This window comes from Elephantulus edwardii, unplaced genomic scaffold (assembly GCF_000299155.1).
Source record: "Elephantulus edwardii isolate Elephantulus edwardi_28Jun2011 unplaced genomic scaffold, EleEdw1.0 scaffold00004, whole genome shotgun sequence".
In the NCBI taxonomy this organism is placed as follows: Eukaryota; Metazoa; Chordata; class Mammalia; order Macroscelidea; family Macroscelididae; genus Elephantulus; species Elephantulus edwardii.
This window is the reverse complement of record NW_006399754.1, coordinates 10,515,209-10,538,312: the sequence shown is the minus strand read 5'-3', so window position 1 is coordinate 10,538,312 and position 23,104 is coordinate 10,515,209. Positions and strand designations below refer to the sequence as shown.

Here is a 23,104-nt window from a genome sequence, read left to right as displayed (position 1 = left end):
AACAACAATAACAACAACCTGTGAATTCATTAACAACACAAGTAACAATAAACAGGATTTGCATTTCATTAACAAGTAACAATAAACAGGATTTGCACAATAAACAGGACTTGCATTTTATTAACACGTAACAATAAACAGGATTTGTATTTTAATTGATTGTGTGCTTTGGATGGGATTTGCACAGTGAAAGGTCTTTCACTACCTACCTTTCTTGGAGAGCCAACGCCCAGAAGCCACCCTGTATATCCCCCACCCAGCTGCAAGGTTGAGCTCACTCACTCCTGGGAGATGGGGGAGGCGGGCTTTAAAAGCTTTGCCCTCTGATTGGCTAACTGGAAATGCCTTCCTCTGGGATTGTTCTGATTGGCTAACTGGAAAGGCCTTCCTCTGGGATTGGTCACTGAGCGCACAGGAACTGGCACGCGGTGCTGTGGTTCCAGAACTGCCTCGGCAGGCAATGGCGGCTGCTAAGTCGACGCCAGGCTTCTCTCAATCGTCCTACACGCAGATGGGGCGGAAGACTCGCCCCTGGGGTGCAGCGGAGAATCAGTGCGTCCTGTGTGGGAAGAGAGCCCCCAGGGCAGCAGGTGAGCACCTCGATGGGTAGGGCCCGGCCGCGCCCGGAGCCGCCCTCCCCCCCACCCCCGCCGGCCTGCCCGGCCTCAGTTTCCCCGCTGGGCAGCAGCGAGCGTGAGGCTGTTGGACGAGAGCTGCGAGGTGGTGGTGCAGCGGGGGTGGACGGTAATCGGTGCCTGGTGTGAAAGGGGGACGTGCAAGGACTCCCCCCCCAGGGACCGCTGCCCCTCGGCCAGTCCACCCGTTGGCCGCAGCCGTTAGGATGGAGGCTCAGCGGGGTCATCTCTGCCCCCTTCCCGAGCGCCCGCTTTCCTCTAATTGGAGAAATTGCCTGTGGTCACTACATAATGTTTTTCTTGTATAGTAATTTTTGCTTTTTATTTTTTTTTTTTAAAAAAACACAACACAACACAACACACCCCACAACAACAAGTAGCAGTAACAGACCCCTATGGTGTTAATGCACAGATATACAAGGATTCCAGATTTAGCTTGATTGCACGCAAGTTTCAGATGTTTGGGCTGGCAGGAAGAAGCTGGAAAGCTTTTTTAAAAGAATTAAGTGATCACCATTGTTGTTAGTTTAGCAGCGAAACCATGGCCCTCCCTCCTGGCTGGTAACAAAGTGTGAGTCTCTACAGTCGTGTATTTTCCCCTTTTCTTTTTACTATTTAATCATGAAAAGTCTTTTAAATGACAGTTGTTCAGAGACATAGTGAAGTCAGTATTCTTATGATGAACTTAAAATGCTACATAGAGCTTGAAAAAACCCACAGTTAACACCCACCACCACCACCTATTGCCATTGAATTGATTCCAGGTCATGGCTACTTCATACTGTATTTCAGGGCTTTTCAGAGGCTTGAATTTTCTTGGCTGTTACATCCCCAGACCTTTCTTCTGAGTCACCTTGCCATGGACTTGAACCTCTAGCCTTTTGCACTACTTGTGGCTTTAAATAAAAGCTGCCTTTGTGAAAATGGTTCTCTTAGGAATGTGTGTGTAGCACCTGGCTTCTCCCCTATATGGGATGCCTGAGGCCACATCATACATTGTTAGGAGCAAAGCATCTTCCTTTAGAAAAAGGGATATTCTGTGTCTTAATTTAGCCTCTTGCTCTCAAGGCCTCTGCTTCCTCTCTGAGAAATGAACATATAAATGAATAGAGAATAGGACCAAGTACAAAGAATTCTGCACTTAGAAACACAACCGAACAGAAACCTGGTTTATCACTGAAGTATTATTTTTCATTTCTAGGTTGAATGTATTCCTGTCATACTAAACCATGATACTTCCAAAGATCAAATTAAATACGTGACGGTACCTTGTGTGATTTTAAAAAAGGGCAAATGAAAAATGTGGTGGGTACCAAATACCATCAAGTGAATAACACATGCAAATATTTTAAAATTAGTTCACATTCATTTCTGGTTAAATTAGATAGCTCTTCCTAGCCAGTGTTGTTGCTGTTGTAGCACTGAGTCATAACTGACCCATCGCTGACCCTCTACTTTGATTTTTCAGAGGCAAAAGTTTAATCACACAGGAAGAGGTTGTCCATTTTTTCTCCTATGGAGCAGCTGGTGGATTAAAACTGTGTTTTCTGGATCATAGTGCAACGTTTTACCAGTGGGCCACCAGTGCTCCGTCCTAAACAATAGAATCTCCTTTTAAGATCCACTCAGGCCACTACTGCCCATTCATTGTAAGCAAACTGTATGGCATTTCATTTACCAGAGGATTTCATCCGCAGGTCACCACCATGAGCTTCGATGTAGACATGCCTTTTGTGAGCCGTGCTTGTTGGAAACTGAAGGCAGCACAGTTGTGTGCCCTGAATGTGAGGTAAATAATTTTTCATAACAGATGCATTACTTTTTAGTGTTAAAGGTAGACATGTTAGGACAATAAAACATATTGATAGTTGGAAACTAAAACTTGACATTTTGCTGAGTTTTATGTCGCATAGCCTAATGAAAGATAAAACTTTTCCTGTCTTAATTTATAATTGTTGTGTGCTGTGAAGTTGGAACTAGCTCGTAGCTGACCTGCCAGTGAATTTTCAAAGGCTGTAAATCGCATAGGAGGAGATTGCCTGGTTTTCTCCCATGGGGCAGGTGCTGGAGTCAAACGTCATAACTTCGACTTGGCTGTGTAGCTCCTTGCCACACAGTGCCCTGATTTGGAATTGGACCAAGGAAGAGAAAAGGCTAATGCATATGTTTGCCAGCCCACACTTTTAAATTCTTGAGACCTCTTTGGAAAATTGTAGACTAAGAGTGCTGTGTTACATCTGTTTTTCTTTTGTCATCCTCTTCTTAACTCTGTACATGCTTTTTCTCACCAGCATCATCCATGTAAACAAGTATTGTAGGTTCTCTGCCCTCCTAACTTTTGTGTGTCATCAGATTTAGATTGGAAGGTATGCCATAGTATTAAAAAAAAAGAAAGAGAAGCAAAACCATGGGCAGAAGTTAAATGCTCACCTAATTAAAGTGCAATGAAAGCACAGAAATAATTAAATTACCCTAAATTTAAAGGTTATCCACTCAAAAATTGTGAGAAGATTAAGGGTTTTGCATTACAAGCACTGTTTGCATTTAGTATAGCTTCAAATGGAGTTAAATTTTTATAGCCTTCTTCTGGAAAGTTCCGTTAACAGAGTTCTTAAAACTTGCATCTTTAAAACTTAAATCTTGCGAGAGCAGATGGTCATGATTTATATGATTTCCTTTCTGGGACACTGGGGCAGATAGTTGATAGGGTAATAGAAGACATAGGATGCAGTCTCAGTTCTGTTACCTGACTCTTGAGTTTCTTTGTAAGATAGAAGTAATATGTGCTTTCTCTTAAAGTATTGTTAAGCATTAAATCTGAATTATGTAGAAGTTCTTTATTAAGTCTGAAAAGAACACATGATAATCCACCCTTGATTATTTAGGTGTGGACTAACTGCTTTGCTGGTTACATATGGTAAGCACAGGCATATTGTCATTTCTGTAAGTTTTAATTATAGCAGAAAATTTTCTATATTAGAATATGTCTTTTTGACATCTTAGTGGTAAGCAGTTACAACACTGACCCAAAGGCAGGTGGTTCAAATCTACCAGCTACTCCAAAAAAGAAAGGTGGCCATTCTCCATGAGTGTGATTGGCAGCATCTGAAAACCCACTGGAGGAGGGTCAGCTGCGAGTCTGTTCTACCATGACGGCAGCTAACAGCAGCATTTTAGAATTACATGTATTGTAAGTTAGGGCCTTTAGTGTAAGAAATTCCTACCTCTGCTTATTCCATCCTGGGACTGCTCGGATAGGCTGGGCCCTGTGGTTTTATTAGTTAATTCCTACATTTAATTTTGTAGTTGATAAAAAAGAAAAGAGCAGGTGTCTAGAAGTGCCTCTGCTTGTGCCCATCTTGTTCGATATCTAAAAAAAGAGAGAATAAATTTAATAGTAATCTTTTGTTATTTTTACCAACTGACTTCATGTTTATGGTCTTAAATCATTATTTTTGGGATTTTTGGATAGCAAGTTCATAATGTGGTTACAAAATAATTGAGTTTTATTTTAAATTAAGGTTGCAATATGTTTGGGTCGTGTTTATTTTTTTATTTTATGCTGGTTTACTTACAAACTTCAAGCTGTTTTTCACACCGTATCTTTCCCCTTTCCTTTACTCACCCCTCCCTGCATCCATCAAATTGTGCAACTCTGTGATTAAAGTTTGCCCCGCCCCGTCCATCTTCACCTCTGCGCCCCCCTTCCCTCCTTGGGTCCTTGTACTTGTTCTACAATAATGGTCTTTAATAGTATGATTTTAAATAATTTTTATTAGCTTTGTCCTGCTTTTTTCTTTGAGAAATACCTGACCTGTTCTATCCATCTGTTCTTTCACCCTTCCACCCATGTAAAAAAGAAGTAATTGTATTCAGATTTTTGAGATGCACTTGAGTTGGTTCCCATATAAAGGAGTCCCTTGAGAAAGATTTCTGAAGTTGCCATCATGCTTTTACTAGTTTTAAGAGTTTATATTTTTATTTCTGTCTAATATTTAAACTTTGGAGTGGCATCCACTTCCTTAATAGCTTGCCTACGGAAACCCTTTGAACTTGTAGAAACGATGAAAGTTAATACCAGTGTTCAGGTCTTTCGTTCATAGGGTCACCATGAGCTGTCTAAGACTCAACAGCACTTAACAACAACAATATTTAAAGTATAGACAGAAGACCGTAGTCCAAATTAGTGAAAAGTCTGAATTTGCAGAATATTTAAGGATATGATCTAAAAAAGATAAGATTTAAATGCCTATGTTCATATTAGACCTACTCATCATGGGAGAAAGACTTGGCAGGTATTAAACAAACCCACTACTGTTGAGTGGATTCCACCTCAGAGTGACCCTCTGTTGAGGTTTCTGATAAATGTAAATCTTAACAGTAGTTTCCTGGTTCTTTTTTTATCCCTGACAGAATGGCTGGCAGATTTGAACCGCCAGCCTTTCAGATCCAGGGCAATGAGAGTGTGAAGGCTTTCAGGGGTTGATTCGATATTATAGGTTATACGTAAGTTGGCCGTACATAGCTCAGGGATTGCCTGAGACCTCCTTGAGGCTGAAGTTGTTGTGCCCGCGAAATGCCCCTCAAAGAAATCCAAAAACACATCTGAAATTTTAAGAGCGTTTATTATTTAATTTTCCACACAAGGAGGCTTTCCCCTTCCCCAGGAAGGTGGTGAAGGAAAAAAGCCCCGAGTTTTCCCTCCCACTTGGTTGTATAGCTTTTTTTGAGTGCCCCTGGTAGGGCAAAAGAGATTGGTGGGCCGGGGGGTCAGTCACTTGGTCGGCTTTTGATGGGCTGGTTACTTTGCCCACCTTTACTCTTTTTGTGTCACGTAGACACTAATTAATTCCTTACTTTTTTAAGGACAGACTAGGCTTTACCCGGGGCACTCATGTTTGCCCTAAGCCAAGAATTTTTATGGCCCACTTCTGCCTCTAGCGCTAATGGGGGTTTATAAAAAATGGGGTTTCTGCTTCCCCTTCAAAATGAAAGAATATTAGACAGCAACTTGAAGGTAAAAAACTCGTAAAGATAACTACGGAGGTAAATATAAGTCAGTATCATTTTATTTTTATTTTTTAATATTTTTTGTTTTTAATTTTTTTTTATTTTATTTTATTATTTTGTGTGCGTGTACCGTCAAATCAGATCTGACTGGTACAGGAGGAGATTGCCCCTCCTTCCCCGGCAGAGCATCTGGTGGATTCGAACCGTGCACCTCTGGGATTGTAGTTGCAGCTTCTTGCCACTAGGCCACCAGAGCTCCCCTTATTTTTTTATATTTTTTGTGTGTAATTCTTTTTACTTTCTATACGATTGGGAGCTCTTATAATTTTAGAAGAATATTCTTTTAAAGACACAGTAATCATTTGTCTACTTGCTGTATTGCACAACTTGGAGTTGCTGTGATACTACTGAACACTATCCCATAGTCGTGTCAGATACCATAGTGGTTACCCATTATGTACAATGTTTGGATGAGCTTCCAGATTGATTCATGTTTGGAAGCAGGAGTGACATCCACGTCCTAAACTAGATGCCTCTGGAAAAACTACAACCTCTCTTGTAAATGTACAGAAATTATGTTAATTATAGAACAGATTTCAGGTCTTTTGTGCAAAGCTTACTTTGAGTCATATTTGTCTCAACAACACTTAACCACTGCTAAATGAGACTAGGGCTGTTATCGGGAGGAACATTCTTATACTTTGCACATTACTCTTTGTCAATGTACTAAATGAGGTAACCTGGGTTTGCTATGATGCTGAGCCTTGTGCAATGGGGATGACAAATACCTGAATGGTTTCCCATTGTGGACAGTGTTTGGTGGAGATCCCAGTTGTAAAACAGGTTTGGAAGAAGGAGTGGCATCTACTTCCTAAATGACATGGAAGCTGTGAACTGGAAACTATGAACTTGGAGAAACAATGTTAGCTATGGAAAGGCATTAGGTCTTTTGTTCATAGAGTCGTTATGAGTCGACCTTGACTCGAAGGCAATCATCAACAACAAGTGACCTATTGGCAAGAAACTTCACTGTAGTCCTAAAGACACATGGTTCACGGCCACCAGCTGTTCTTCGGGAGAAAGATGGGCAGTCTCCTCCCGTGCGATCAGCTGCCTCTGAAAACCCATGGGAGCATCAGCTGTGGGTAGGTTCCAGATCTTTAGTATATGACAATAACTATGATTTAAACAATAAATCCATAAACTAATGGGAAAATAATACATAAGTATATGATGTGTTACCTTTTGGTTGGCATTGCATGCTACCAGGATTCCTGGGCCAGTATAAAAATGTTTTCATTTATGGTAACATCTAACAAGTTTTAAATCACCAAAGGAGAACTTATAAACACTTTATTCAGCCCTTCCTAAACTCTCAGTAGAGATGTACTTTTCATTTCCATCTTACAGATAAGAAAACAGAGATACAAAAAAATTCTGTGGTGTAAATTCTGTGCCCCTCCTTAATGATGGGCAGGATCTGAGCCAGGATGGCCTGGTGCCAAGCGTCTGTGGGCGGTGCACATGGTAGCAGGCTCAACTGAGAATCAGAAACCTAGAAACTCGGTGTCTCGAGTAAGAAAGACTTGGTGATGTACTTCCAAAATGCCCATGTGATCCAGTGAGTGAAATAGTATGGCTCTCAGATCCGTAGCTTTCCATTTGTGCTCCTAGTCTTTGTGCTTAAGGCCTTATTCAAGAACAACTTATTTTGTTAAATTCAGGAGGTAGATTAGAGTGGGACACATTTAGAAGCCCCACTCGACCTAGGAGATGTGACCCCAAATCACTGTTATGCTAACGCATTAAGAGTGACACATTGCAGGATTACAAGATTATTTGCTGCACGTGTGTGTGTGTGTGTGTGTGTGTGTGTGTGTCTGTCTGAGCAACCCAACAGGGTTCCCAGCAACACAGCAGGGTTCCCAATTCCCTGGCTCCAGCTAGGTGCTTTTATACCCTTACACCTCCCCAGGTGCTGGACTGCTTGGGCCCAGGCTAAAATATCCTGCTGTTGACATATTTCTAAGGGTACAGTCGCACAATCACGGGTACAGTACAGAACACCCACATCTTGGGTTTATCAAGGGTACAGTGGAAAACATCTACATCTTGGGTTTATCAACAGTAGCAACTGCTATTTTGGGAAATGGGTCAATAGAAAATTTTAGGGTTCAGGGCAGAAATTTTCCACACAGGCTTTAGTTACGTAAATGGAGTGACTGCTGCATAAAATGGAGTCTGTTTGTTTGGCTTCTCAGTTACACTTAGTTCTCCTGTTGTGTGCTGTCAGGTTGGAATTGACTCCTAGCTGACCCTCCAGGGGGTTTTAAAATTGCATTTGGGGTGAGAAGGGGCTGCTTATCCTTCTCCTGCAGAGCAGTTGATGGATTTGAACCCATGTCTTTGGGAATGCAGGGCAAGCCCTTAGCACTGAGAGTGTGGTTTATACACCTGAGATCCTGTATAAAGGAATACTCTGATCCAGCAGCACTGGTGACTACAGCTAGCCGACACCTGGCCCGCTACCACTCATCAGTCTCTACAACTACATCCTTTGGCTTACACAATCCACAGTCACGTGAGTTATTTCCCTGACAGTATCTGAGTTTCTCTGAGACCTTCCAGCAGATTACAGAACCCAAACACAAAAATGGAGTGGGAGGACTGAAGGGGAAAGAATGATTAATGTCAGAGATGATGGAGTGGCCCAGCAGTTTGGAATGTTGTTGATTTTGCCTTATAGGACCTAGTTTTGTACTGATCATTAAGTTATTTGTGCAGCTAGCCATTGAAAACTGAAAAATTTTCTGAAAAATGTGGGGCCACCATGAGTTGGAGTTCATAGCATTGAGTGTTGAAGTGATAGTCTGGTACCAGAGTTTTACCTGGCTAACCACATGGGCAGAGTTTCTATGAAGATACCGAAAGGCACCCACCTGCCAGCTAGCTGTTCAGGTGCACTGGTGTGTCCTCTAATTCAGTAAGTTAATTGAACTTAAACCTGTTATCCAACAGGCAACAGTGGATGTTGGATTTTTATTCCTAATTTACCTTTTACACCAAAGGCCTAGATAATGCCGTTATATTTTTAACTTAAACATAACATTATTTCATTAATGGTTAATGGGCATCTTCATTTCCGAGTTTGAGTAAATGTGGATTGATCTATTTCTTTCATAGTGAGGTGGTTTTTTTAGAACGACCTTTTTCTGATTTTGACTGGTATTCTGATTAGGTAAGATAATCACTGTATAGTTTCATACAGCGAGATGGAAGGGTTTTCTTTCCCCAAGGATAAGATCATATTCCATTATTGTTCCAGAAATACTGACATATCTGCATTGTCAGGACCCACTTTGGAAAATCTGTTAAGCCATGGGGAAGGGAGAACTCGTCTAACTATTACCCAAACCAAAACCAGTCACTACCATCAAGTTGATCCCAACTCATAGCAGCCCTGTGGGACAGAGTAGAACTCCCCCATTCAGCTCCCAAACTATAAAGCTTTATGGCAGCACACTGCCAAATCTTCTGTGGATCGGCTGATGGACTCAAACCACCTACCTTTACTTTAGCTGCCAGATGCTTAGTCACTGTGTCACTTTTGTTTATTGTTATGTGCCATCAAGTCAAGCAGCCCTGTGAACCTGTCCCATCCTGTGCCATCCTCAGAATCTCTGACACATTCAAGCACATTGCTGCAGTACTGTGCCAGTCCACTTGGTTGAGGGTCTCCCTCTCCTTTGCTGCCCCTCCACCTTTCCAAGTCTGATGTCCTTCTCTTAACTATATGAACTATACTATCACAGTTCCACTTGATAGCTAATCAGTACATGTGAAAATTCCGTGTATTAGAAGTATTTTTTATAAAAATTAAAAAGATACAGATTAAATTTTATAAGGGATCACTCCTACTGTTCTAGCCATTTTTCATAATATTAAGCAGAATCAATCCACCTCATAGAGGGCCTTCCCCTCCTGCGCTGTCCCTCCACCCTCCCAGGACCAGTCTCTCCTCACAACATGTCCACAGTATGTTAGACGAAGCCTCAGAATCCTTGCCTCCAAGGAGCCACCCGGTTTAACCCTTTCCAGGACAAATCTGGGATAATTGGGATGGGAGTGTCAGAGACAGTGCAATTGGCACAGGACAGAGCAGAGTTTAGGGCTGTTGTGCATAGGGTCGCTATGAGTCGCAAGCGACTCGATGGCACATAACAACAAAAGTAAATTTAAATGACAAGGTATTTCTTGGGCACAGTAGGAGGAGAGGGACTTTTGTTATCTGTGTTACAAGATGAGGCTATTTAGGAGAATTTTCACTAAAATATTTCATATTTCTGTGAGCTTTCTGGAAGAAATGCCCAATATCAAATTTAAGAACATTAACCTTTAACATATTAACTGTAAAACCAAAGGGGAGAAAAGGAGTATAAGAGTTAGAACTTACTCCCCATTTCTCTCTCTCTCTCTGTCTCTCTCTCTCTCTCTCTCACACACACACAAATAAATCATATTCAGTCCAAATGTTTAATAATCTTACTTGTCTAACAAACTAATGAGTAGTGTTGACTTTAAAAACCACCATTTTGACAACGAAGGATGGATCTTTCCCAGTAGTGGGAGATTTTAACATTTGTTGTTGTTGAGTGCTGTCAATTACTCCGGGTAGCAGCCCTGTGAACAGCAGGTGTGACCCTGGCCTGTTTCACTCCTTTGTCACTCTGTCCACCTAATTCAAGACTTTTACTGCAGTCACTGGGGCAGTCTCTCACTCAGGGTCTTCCTCTCTTTCTCTGATTTTCCCAGCATTTTTCCCCCCTCAACCACCTACTTCTCCTGACAGCCTGCTCACGTATTTTGAGATGACATTTCACCATCCTTGCCTCTGAGGGGCACCCTGGTTGTACCTAATCCAAGACAGACCTGTTTGTTCCGATCTTCAGTACTCTTCTTCAGTATGACAGTTCAAAAGTTTCAGTCCTCCTTTGATCTACTTTATTCCGTGTCTAAATTGCATATGCTTAAAAAAAGTAATTGAAAAAAACCATGGCTTGGATCGGGCTCATCTTCATCTTTAAATTCATACCCTTGATACCTTTAGAAGTCCTTGATAACAGATGTTACAAGGCAGCACATCTTTTCATTCCTTGACTGATGCCACCTTGGATATTGATTGTAGATCCACGTAAAGTGAGACCATTAACAACTTCAATCTTTTCTCTGTCTGTCGTGATACAGTGCCCGTTGGTAGTGGGAATTTTTGTTTGATATTGAAATGTAATCCATATTGAAGGCTGTACTCTGATTTTCTTCAATAAGTGCTTTTAGTCTTTTTCACTTTCTCCAAGCAAGATTATGTCATTTTCTTAACACAGGTTGTTGAATCTTCCTCCAACCACATTCATTTTCCTGTAATCTTCTTGTTGTTGATTGCCATTGAGTTGAGTGCGGCTCATAGCAACTCTGTGAACAAAAGTGTCATCATTTCACCAAGTTCATAGTGTTTCCAGAGGCATGTGATTTAGGAAGTGGATGCTACTCCTGCTTCCAAACCTGTTTTGCAACTGGGAGCTCCACAAAACACTGTCCACATTGGGAAGCCATTCTGGCATATGATACCCCAATGGCACAAGGTTCAGCATCACAACAACCCAGGTTACTTCATACTGTGCATTGACAAAGAGTGATGTACAAAGTGGAAGAGTGTTCCTCCAGATATAATAGCACTGGTCTAACTCTTTGAATAGTTTGCTCAGCATACAGGTTGAACAAATATGGAGAAAGCCTACAACCCTGATGTACATCTTTCCTAATTTTAAACATGTAACTGCCAGATGTGCAGGCTGTGTTTAGAAGAGGCTATGGTACTAGAGATATTACAGCTAATGTTAGATGGGTCTTAGCTGAAAACAAGAGAGTACCAAAGAAATGTTCTGTTTCATTGACTATGCAAAGGCATTTGACTGTGTGGATCACAACAAACTGTGTTTGAATCTGAGAAGAATGGGAATCCAAGAACATTTGACTGTACTTACCTGAACAACCTGTACTTGAACCAAGAGGCAGTCATCAGAACAGAGCAACACTGCATGGTTCAAAATCAGGAAAAGTATGCACCAGGGATGTATCCTATCTCCATATCTTTTCAGTCTGTATGTATAACAGATCATCTAGGAGACTGAGTTTCCTGAGGAAGAATGGGGCATCAGAATTGGAGAAAGACTCGTCAACAATCTGCGTTACACAAATACTACTATCCTGCTTGCTGAAACTCAGGAGGACCTGAAGCACTTGGTGCAGGAGGTCAAGGACTGAAGCTTTCAATATTATTTGAAGCTCAGCATTAAGAAAATAAAGATTCTCACCACTGGACCAATGATGGATGGTGAAGAGACTGAGATTATTAACAGCTTTTTTTTTTTTTTAACAATAAACACTCTTGGTACCAGCAGCCAGGAAATCAAGAGACTAATTGAACTGGGAAAGTCAGCTGTCACAAACCCATTCAGAGTACTGAAAAGCAACAGTGTTAGTCTCGGAACTAATGTGCACCTCATCCATGCCATGGTCTTCACAGTTACTTGCTATGTGCATCAGAAAGCTGGCCAATGACTAAGAAAGATAGAAGGAGAATTGGTACCTTTGCATTGTGGTGCTGGAAAAGAGGATTAAATATACCATGGACTGCTGGGAGAACAAACAGGTTCATCCTTGGAGGCAAGGATTCTGAAACATCACCTGACATACTTTGGGCATATTGCAAGGAGGGACCACTCCTTGGAGAGGGACGTCATGCTCGGGAGGGTTGGAGGGACAGCATAGGAGAGGAAGACTCTCGGTGAGATGGATTAATTCAGTGACTGGGATAATGGGGGTAGATGTGTCAGAGACAGTAAGATTGGCACAAGATAAAGCAGAGTTTAGAGCTGTTGTACATAGTCACTATGAGTTACAGGCAACTTGAAAGCACATAACAACAGCAATCTCTTTTGTTTCCAACATTTGTATTCAAGTCACCAGTTAATACTAATGCATCTTATGTGCATGTTTGATCATTTATAGATTGCAAAGGTTGGTAGAAATCCTTAATAGCTTAATCTTTGGATTTAGTAGTTATTGTGTATATTTGAATGATACATTAGGGAATCTCCCTTGTATGCATGTGGGTGTTATCCTGTCACTCACTATGGAGTTCTTCAGAATAGATCTTGAAATGTTCTTTTTGCCATTAAATGCAACACCATTTCTCTTCAGTAATTTAAAAATGGCTAGTATTAGTCCATCTCAGCTCACTAATGCCTAGTATGTTTAGCTTTTAAAATTTAATTTCTTTTTTGACAACTTCCACTTTTTCTAGAATCCGTGCAATCTATGCTTCAATTATCAGAGGATGCTAACTTCATTTATCTTCCTTTCAAGTCTTGTCACATCTGTAGATGAAGGCCCTTCATTGTGTGAAAGCTTTGCTGTATCCATGTTAATACAGTCAACTAGTGTTGAGGATTGCAACTCTCTCTCCACTGGCTGTTCGGTGGGAGAGGGTCGGGCATTCTCTTCCCATGTGATTTACAGAAGCTGAGAACCTGCTGGAGGGTCAGCAGGGAATCATCCCCAGCTCCACGGCACAGAACTGGAGTTTTCTACCTTGAGGAGGGAGGTCTTCCCGTGCCATCCAGCCTAACGGGCTCATCTTCTGACAGGAGAACCAGCAGTGTTCTTCTCTTATTCATGGAATCTTTTAAAAGCTTGTTTCAGAAGTAGATGATCAGTCCTGTTTTATTTAAAGTCAGGCTTAGTCTGGAATCTCCAGTGAAACCTGAGTAGGATTGGTGACCCTGCTGGTATTTACAGTGCTGGTGGCCTAAAGGTTAGCATCAAAGCAAAGTAGAAGCAACCAGATCCAGCACACGGAATGGCAGCAGACTGTGTAGTTGGCAGGCTGCTTTTTTCCTGTTGGGTTTTTTTTGTTGTTGTTACACTTTATTACATCAGATGGGCTTTTGGGGACTCAGTCCTTCTTGGCAGCTGCCTTCCTCATGGCGGCCAGGATGTTGCTGAGTTCTTCTCGCCTCCCTCTTGGCACAGATGTGTGTCCCCACCCTTTTCTTGATGAACTTGAGGGCCCGCTTGGCCTTGGAGACCTTGAGCAGCTCCATGGTGTGTCGCCACACACCTCCCGGATCATGTCCCGCATGAACTTGGTGTGCTTGGTGAGACGCCCGTGCCGGCGGCTGTGCCTCGGCTTGCTCACGTTCTTGGTGACTTTGTGGCCCTTGTTAAGGCTCACGGCCATAGGATAGTACACAGCCATGGCCGCTGTACGTCTAGGGCTGCCTTTTTCCCGTTTTGTATTCTTGTGAAATCTTAAACACTCTTTCCAGTGGTTCATCGTGAATCATTGTACAGATGTGCTATTGTTTTCTTACATTGGTGAACATTTTAGGCACTCATACTTTTTATATATTTTATCATTGTTCTCATCCTACCCCACGCCATTTGGATGGAATGAAAAAAAAAAAAAAAGAATTACTAGTTGCTTTAAATTGCAATTCCCTGACTCTTGGTGAGGTCATATAATTTTCATGTTTGATTTCTCTATTGTAAGGATCTTTAAAAGCTATTTCAGATCTTTTGCGTATTTTCCTTTTCAGTTGTTTTTTTCCTATCTTGTAAAAGCCTTTCATGCGTCGTAGATACTGACCTTTGTCTTACATATGATAAGAATCTTCTCCCAGATCTGTCATTTCTAATTTTACTGCATTTAGTCATCAGAAATGCTGCTTCTTTTTTGGCTTGTTCTCCCCTCCCCCCCTTTTTTTTGGCTTCCATGTTTCTCTCTGATTAGAAATACTTTTTATAATAAACGTTTTGAATACACGCTTTGTGTGCATGCACACACACTTTTATCCTATGTTTTCTTTCCATAGTTTTAGCCTTTTGAAAGTGTGTGTGTGTGTGTGTGTATATATATATATATAAAATGAAAATGAGGGTAGGTGTGTTGGAGTCAGTAAGACTAGCTGAGAATAGGGCAGGTTTCAGAGCGATTATACACAGGGTCACTATCACTGTGAGTTGGGGGCAACTCGAGCACATAACAACATTCCTTCTGTTATAATTTTATGTGATGTAATGTGGGCATATAATTTTATTTTTTAGACAGATTGATTTTCTGTAACATTAGTGATTAGACTTTGCTCCATTTAATTAAAATGCCTTGTGTTTTATATTACATTTACAGACATACACATTTGTATTCTGTATTAATATCCAGTATATAGATTTAATTGAAACGTCACTTGTCTCCTTCATTAAGTTTGTTTGTATGACATGTGGGACTACTGACTGAAAGGTAAGCTGTTCGTCTCCACAGATGTTCCAAGAGAGACAGATAGGCAGCCTTCCTCCTGCAGATATTGACGGTTTTGGAAATCATGTGGAGGGTCTCCCTTATTTTGGACATATTTGCAGGAGGAACCAGTTCTTAGAGTCATTAGCCAGTAGATCTGTCTTGAAGGAAGTGTAACCAGCGTGGTGCTTAGAGGCAAGCATGGTGAAACTTGGTCTCACTCTGCACTTATTTTCAGGAGAAACCCGTCCTTGGAGAGAGACATCGTGCTGGGAAAGGTAGAGAGTTAGGGAAGCCCTGAAGGAGCTTGATGCATTGAATACTGCAGTGGATTGGAGCTTGACATGGTATGAGGGTGTTGTAGGATCAGGCAAGGTTCTGATCTCTTCATAAGGTCATAACTTGATAGCACTAACAATATCGAATTAACATTTTTTTGCCAAAATTAAAAGATCTTACAAGCAAAGTTATTGTTTTTTTTTTCATTTAGGTAGTTTCAGGGCCTTTAAGCTTCTTCCATGGAGTCACCTGATAACAGCTTGGTTCTTAATGAGCAAATCATGAGAATGAACAAAGGTTATTTCAAGTTTTCTTTATGAATGGAACAGTTAGATCCTTCTTTTCCCCATTATTCCATAAAACTTTGCATGTACACATGTATTCTGGATAAACTGGGTGTTGAATAGCTTTCTGTAGTTTTTAAAAGATCTTGTTTTGTCCTAAGGTTGCTACAACTATAATTACAAGACAGGGATGCTATGCAAAAGATGGATGTATTAAAGAAGATTCTTTCATGGAAAAACTACAGCCAAAAATGTATGTCCTATATACTCTTATTTTAGTATTTAAAATTTTATTTCTGAAAAAGTAGTGTTAAGTTTATTGATAAATGTCATTGTGTTTATAATAACTCAGTGTTTATAGAGTACTTTTGAAATTTACAGTTTGTCTTAGCTGTCAAGGGGGTGTGAAACCACCTTTTAAAGAAAGAAACTTACCTTTATTTAAAGTGGGGGAGGGGGAGAATACCATGTAAATAGGTAACAAAGCTAATGGTGCTGGATTAGAGGAAGCTTCAGACTACTTGGTTATAGAGGTGGTCCTTCCTCCATGGCCTTTTCCGTTCATTTTGCCTGTGTGGCCACTTACAGATAAGTGTCTGTCATTACTGACTGGTGGTGTTGTTGTTATGTGCCGTCCAGTCGTTTGTGACTCATAGCGACCCTATGTACAACAGCCCTAAACCATGCTCTATCCTGTGCCAATCTCATTGCCTCTGACACACCCATCCCAATTACCCCAGTCACTGAATCAATCCACCTCATAGAGGGTCTTCCCCTCCTGCGCTGTCCCTCCACTCTACCCAGCATGATGTCCCTCTCTAAAGACCTGTCTCTCCTTACAACATGTCCAAAGTATGTCAGACGAAGCCCCAGAATCCTTGCCTCCAAGGAGCAGCCTGGTTTAACCCTCTCTACGATGAATCTTTTCTTGGCCGTCCATGGTACATTCAATACTCTTCTCCAGCACCACAGCTCAAAGGCATCGATTCTCCTTCTATCCTCCCTAGTCATTGTCCAACTCTCTGATGGTAGTATGCCTTTAATAATGTCTACTTATGATGTCTATTTCTGGTGTACTGTCTTTTTCTAATGGTCCTGTGCTGATCACCTCATTATCGTATATTGCATTTTCTTTTTGGTGATAGTGTTAGGTTTTACATTTAGATGTTTGTCTTTAGTTATTTTTATTATGGTGAAGATAATGAACCTTGCATTTATTCACCCTTATAAATTGATACCCAGTTTTGCTGTGATCATTCATTAAAGGATACAGTCTTTACTTTAATGGATTTTTATTATTTGTCAAAGATCAGTTATCTAGATGGATTTACCTGTAGGGTCTCGATTCTTTCCCACTGTTTTGTATGTCTGTTGTACCAATATCAAGCTGTTTCAGCTACTGTAACTGTACAAAAAAAAAAAAATAACTCACTGCTGTCAAGTCAGGACAGACTCAGAGTTGACCCTCCACTGGGTTTTTGGAGGCTATAAATCACACCAAAGGAGATTGCTCATCTTTTTCAAACTGCCAGAGAGGCATAGACTTTGGCTTAGCACTGAAACTCCCTGCTACATCACTAAAGCTGTATAGGATCCTGAAATAGAGTAGCATGAAACCTCCTGGTATGTTGTTGTTCAGCATTGCTTTACTTATTTGTGATGTCTTTCCTTCCCATATAAAATCGATGATTTGTTTCTCCGTCTCCAGTATAGAGTCTGAAGTTTGATTACTTTGTATCTTAGTTGATAGGTGACATTGAGTCGACTCTGACTCATAGTGACCCCATCAACAATGAATCTGAACTTCCTCTATCATCCTGTGCCATTTTCATCATCTCTGATATATTTGAACATGTTGTTAACATTCACTGGGTCAGTCCTTCTTACTGAGGCTCTTTTCCATCTTTCCAAACTGAAGTCCTTTTCCAAGGACTGGTGCCTGATTCTAACAACATGTCCAAAATATGTGAGACGAAGTTCCACCCTCCTTGCTTCCAAGGAGACCCTAGCTGTTTTCTCCAAGGCATATGTGTTTATTCTCTTGACAGTCCATGAGATACTTAGTACTCTTTTCAAGCTCTGTAGTTCAAAGGCATTAATTCTTGTTTTGTAATGCTTAATCATTGTTCACTTTTCAAATGCATAACAAATAATTGAAAAGACTATGGCTTGGATCAGATGCACCTTAGTCTTTAAACTGACATCATTGTTCCTTAACAACGTAAAGAGGTACTTGACAGCCGATTTACCTAATGCAGCACTATAAATAATATTTGATGTTTTTGTAATATAAGTCATCCATGAACGTGATAGTGTTCTGCTTCCATGGATCTTACACTTAAGTCATACAGTTTTTAGTTCTTTTTGTATAAATTTTATATATATATATATATATTCATATATATATACACACACACACATTTATTTCTAAGAATTTTCTTATTTTAATAGCTACTGTAAATGATAACTATTTTCCTCTTTCCTTTTCAGTATTCTGTTTGGTAGTGTAGAGGAATTCACCTGATTTTTATGTTGATTATGTACCCTGTGACTCGCTAACATCTGTTGGTTCCAGCATTTTTCTCACTGAGTTTCCACAATTTTCTATGTATAGAATAGGGAAAATTTTCCTTTTTCTCTACCAGTTTGAGTATCTTCTGTTTCCCTTGCTGGATTTAGTGACCTGGCTAGGGCTTTCAATGTAATGTTCAGTAAGATTGGTGATAAAGGTACATCTTTGTTTGCTGCTCATTGGGAAGGGAATGTTTTCAGTCTCTACATTGACTACAAGGCTGGCTGATGGTTTTATGTTTATGTCCTTGATTATGTTGAAGAACTTCCTTTCTGTTCCAGTCTTGTTGACAGTTTCTATCTGGAATGGTGTTAGATTTTATCAAATGCCTTTTAATCGATTGATAGGATCATATGGTTCTTTTCCTTTGTTTTATTTATGTAGTGGATTACAATGTTTTTGTAATATTGAAATACTCTTATATTTCTGGTATGAGTCCTTACTTGGTTATGATACAGTATTTTTTTACATATTAATGATTTTTTTGCCTGTAATTTTGTTGAGGCTTTTTACATCTATGTTTATGAAAGTATATAATAATAACAACAACACTATTATTATTGTGTTAGTGGTATCTTTTCCTGACTTGATATTGGGACTTTTTGCTTCAGAAAATTAGTTTGGGAATAATCATTCTTTTATATGTTATACAAAACTAGTAGAATTGGTGTCAACAATTCTGTGGATGTTTTAAAGAATTCTCCAGTGAAGCCAGAGTTTTATTTTATTGTTGGTAGTTTTAATTTCTGACTTTAATTTGGGTATTTGTTGATTGGGTTTTTAAAAATGACCTGTTCAGTTTCTTCCTTTATCTGTCTGTTCAAATTATCTGTTTCAGTCTCTATTAAATTAGATCGATGCAGTTCTAGAAATCAAGGGTTTATTTTTCTAGATTTTCAAATCTGTTCTATTTTCTCATAATAATCCATTCTTTTTATTTCATTTAATAATATTGTGGAATTGTTGATTTTCTTGTTTGAGTTACTTTGATTTTTTTTTTGTTTGTTAGATTTGCCATTGGATTGTCAATTTTGTTAACCTTTCCAAAGAACCAACTTCTGTCAAAATTGCAAACTCAGAAATGGACCTATCTGAATTTGAGTTCACAATTTTTAAGTACTTCCCTTAAAAATTTTTTGTAGATTTGATATTGTTTTCACAAATGTCTTATATTTTTTCTTTTCTGAAAATGATCTGTTTTCTCCTTCATATTTGATGGAGAGCTTTATTGGGTACAGGATCCTCAGTTTGCAATTGTTTTCTTTACATTTTCTATATATGCCATCCCTTTGTCTTCTTGCTTGTGTGATTTCTGTTGAGACATCAGAACTTAATCTAATTGCTTTTCCTTTATAGGTAACTCTTTGTTTTTCTTGTGTTGCTTTTAGTATTTTCATCTTTTATTATATTTGACATGTGTTGATGTTTTTCTTTTTGGGTCTACTCTTATTTGGTATTCGCTGAGCTTCTTGAATGTGAATTTCCTGGTTCTTAATAATACCTGAGAAGTTTTCTTCTAGTACTTTCACAGTTTTCTCAGTGGTTTTCCTGAGATTTCCCTATGTACAGCAGCCCTAAACCTTGCTCTGTCCTGTGCCAATACCCCAGTCACTGAATCAGTCTATCTCACCCAGTGTCTTCCTCTCTTGTGCTGTCCCTCCACCCTCCCAAGCATGATATTCCTCTCCAAGGACTGGTCCCTACTTGCAACATGTCCAAAGTATGTCAGATGAAGCTTCAGAATCCATGCCTCCCAAAAACAGCCTGGTTTCACCCTCTGTTGGATGAACCTGTTTGTTCTCTTTGCAATCCATGGTATATTTAATACTCTTCTCCAACACCACAGCCCAAAGGCATCAATTCTCCTTCTGTCATCCCTAGTCATTGTCCAGCTTTCTGACACCTAGCAAGTAATTGCAAAAACTGTGGCCTGGATGAAGCACACCTTAGTCTAAACGACTGACATCATTGCTCTTCAGTATTCTGTAGAGACCTCTCACAGCAGACTTCCCCAGAGCAATTCGTCTTTTGATTTCCTGGCTCCTGGTACCAAAAGTGTTGATTGTGGAGCCAAGCAAATTGAAGCTGTTAATAATCTCAATCTTCTCACTGTCTACCATGATGCTGCCAATTGGTCCAAAGGTGAGAATCTTTGTTTTCTTGTTGTTCAATCCATATTGAAGGCTTCAGACCTTGACTTTCTGCAGCAAGCGCTTCAGGTCCTCTTCGGTTTCATCAAGCTTGGTTGTGTAGATTGTTGATGAATCTTCCCCTAATCCCTTTCCACATTCCTCTTTGCAGATCCCAGTATCCCAGATGATTTATTCTGTTTATAGATTGAAAAGTATTGAAATAGGACACATCCTTGGCATACACTCTTCCCAATTTTGAGCCATGCAGTATTTCCTTGCACTGTTCTAATGACTGCCTCCTAGTCCAAGTATAGGTTTTTAACTAATCACAATCAAGTGTTCTGGGATTCCCTTTCTTCTCAGAGTGAGCCAGTTTGTTGTGATCCACACAGTCAGATGCCTTTGTATAGTCAGTAAAACACAAATAGACATTCTTCTGTTAGTCTCTGCTTGCAGCCAAGATCCATCTAAGATTAGTTATAATAGCCCTAGTACCACGGCCTCTTCTAAAATCAGCCTGCACATCTGGCAGTTCTCTATTGACATGTTGCCCCAGTTGTTTTTGGATCATTTTCTACAGAATCTTACTTGCATGGGATATTAATGATACTGTTCACTAATTTCTGCACTCTTGTCAGATCACCTTTCTTTGGAATGGGAACACATATAAATCTCTTCAGTCAGTTGGCCAGGTGGTTGTCCTCCAGATTTCTTGGCACAACTTAGTGAGCACATGTAGGGCAGCATTTGTTTGATTCTAGTATTTTCCTTTAATGTCTCATCTCTGGTATTTCTTCTAGTATGCTTCCGTTGAGGTTCTTGTCTTCTAGCTCACCAACTCTCCGCTCTGTCTCTTCTCTTCTTTTTTGTTCCACCAGCATGTTGGACACTTCTGCCATTTTGGTGTTAATATTTTGGATTGCAGTTGCATGCCTTTCTGTTATTTCCAGTACTGTGTTGGAAAGTACTGTGTACCCTCTCTTGTTTTGCCATGATTTTAAGTTCTTGTATCTCTTTATCTATGGTTTTGATTCTTTCTTCCATATTTTGCATTTTCTTCCAGTTGTGCAAGTTCCTTCTCATCTGGCTCCCTGTCTTTGGAGTATTAGCTTTCTTAATGGCTTCCATTGTTTCTTCCATTATTTGCACCTTCTTCCATAACTGTTCAGATCACTTCACATCAGTATATTTCTCCTGTTTCTCTACTTCTTGGGTATTCCCTTTATTTGTGGCTTCCATTGTTTCTTCTATCATTTGTACTGTGTTTTGTAGCTGTTTTAATACCTCTGTAACAACATATATCTTCTGCCTTCTTGACTCTTATTTACTTCATCTATAATATTATCTTCTTTGGTGGGGGGAGGCTTAATTTGTTTTTGACAGTGTTTGAAGCTGCCTGCTGCTTTCTTGACATTACGTGAAGTTTTTCTTGGTAAGTGTTAGGCTGTTTCTGTTGTGTCTGTGTAAGTTGTCAGTAGTTCTTATCTTTATGATGTTACTGATTGATTAGTTGCCAGCTTAAAATGATTATTCTATAGATTGAGCCACTGACTCTACTGAAAGTCCTTTCTGAGGAAATTTGCTTTTCCTAAAGTCCTTCAGGCTCTCTCTTGTCTGCCCTGTGGGAATATTGCCTTATTGTAGTCCCTTCTTACAAACTCTGTTGTCCTTCTCCTATGGAGTGGCTGAGTGGTGAAAGACCAAGTGCTTCACTTGAGCAGTTTCTGTCCAGGTGGGTTTCAAATCCGCTCTTTTTGCTTGCAGCTCAGCCTGTCAGCTGAGAAAGCTAAGAAAGTCTTTCCTCTGCTGGTAGCTCCTGTCTCAAATTCTCTTGTCCGTTTTGGCTCCTGGGATGGTCCCACAGCTGCAGAGGCAAGGATCCCCAAGTGGAGGGAATCTTCTGTCTCCCCACACACACCTGAAAGTACTGGCTTGGGGGAAGAGTGTCTTACCTCATGATGCCTTCTCTCCTGAAACCTAATGTCTCCCTTTGTCTCTCATATTTTGTAGTTTTTTTCTCATTTGCCTCTAGGAATTTTTTACTTTGTAAATGTTATTTATTGTTACTCAGTCGTTAAATATCTGATATTTTTCCCATCTCCTTCTTAATTTTGTTGAGATTGAAGAAGATAGTTTATAGTATTTCAGGTGTTTTTTGGTTTTTGTTGTTCCGGTTAATTGAGGCTTGTTTGACCTACCCTAAGATTCTTAGAACTTCCTAGATTGACATCTTTTCCTCTTTCATAATGTTAGACAAGTTTTCTGCTAACAAATCTTCAACGTTTCTTCCTGTTATTTATTTCCATTTTGGATTTATTTTTCTTTTCCTATTCTTGAATTTGAGTCACATATATACTTTTCTGTTTGATAGTGTCCTCCATAAAATTTGTGCTTTACTCCCTTTATTGTTTTTTTGTTATTTTTCTTCATATAAATTATTATCAGAGGATTTATTTTCTGAATTACTAGTCTGTTCAATTTATTTGATCCTGTCCTTTAGTCCTTCGAATATATTTCTATATCTGAAATTTTAGTGTTAATCTTCTGAGTTTCTAATTATTGTTTTTGTATTGTTTCTAATGTCTGTTATGATATTTAAGCTCTTGTACTGTATCTTCAAGGAGTTTTAAAAATTTTCTTATTTTTTTTAGCTTCTGAAATTCTGTGTGTGTACTTCACATCTCTCTTAAATCTTTAAATAGTTGTATTACTTGTTCTTCCTGAAGAAGATAATCTGTATTATTCAAGTTATCACTTCCTGTTTCTTTGTTTGATGTGGCATTGTCTGCTATCTTTTAGATATCTGTTGTTTTTGGAACTGGTTGTGTTTTTTTTTT

At 39.7% G+C, this 23,104-nt stretch overlaps 1 protein-coding gene and 1 pseudogene across 1 annotated transcript in view; one reads left to right on the top strand and one right to left on the bottom strand.

The window, feature by feature from the left end:
* Positions 1-460: 460 nt before the first annotated feature.
* Positions 461-23,104, top strand: part of RNF17 (ring finger protein 17) — a 145,817-nt gene continuing 123,173 nt past the window's right edge. The window contains exons 1-3 of the mRNA XM_006879553.1: positions 461-590; positions 2,333-2,424; positions 15,725-15,816. Of these exons, the coding sequence (XP_006879615.1) occupies positions 461-590; positions 2,333-2,424; positions 15,725-15,816 (314 nt within the window). The remainder of the gene's footprint in view (positions 591-2,332; positions 2,425-15,724; positions 15,817-23,104) is intronic.
* On the bottom strand, positions 13,660-13,962 carry LOC102851447 (annotated as a pseudogene).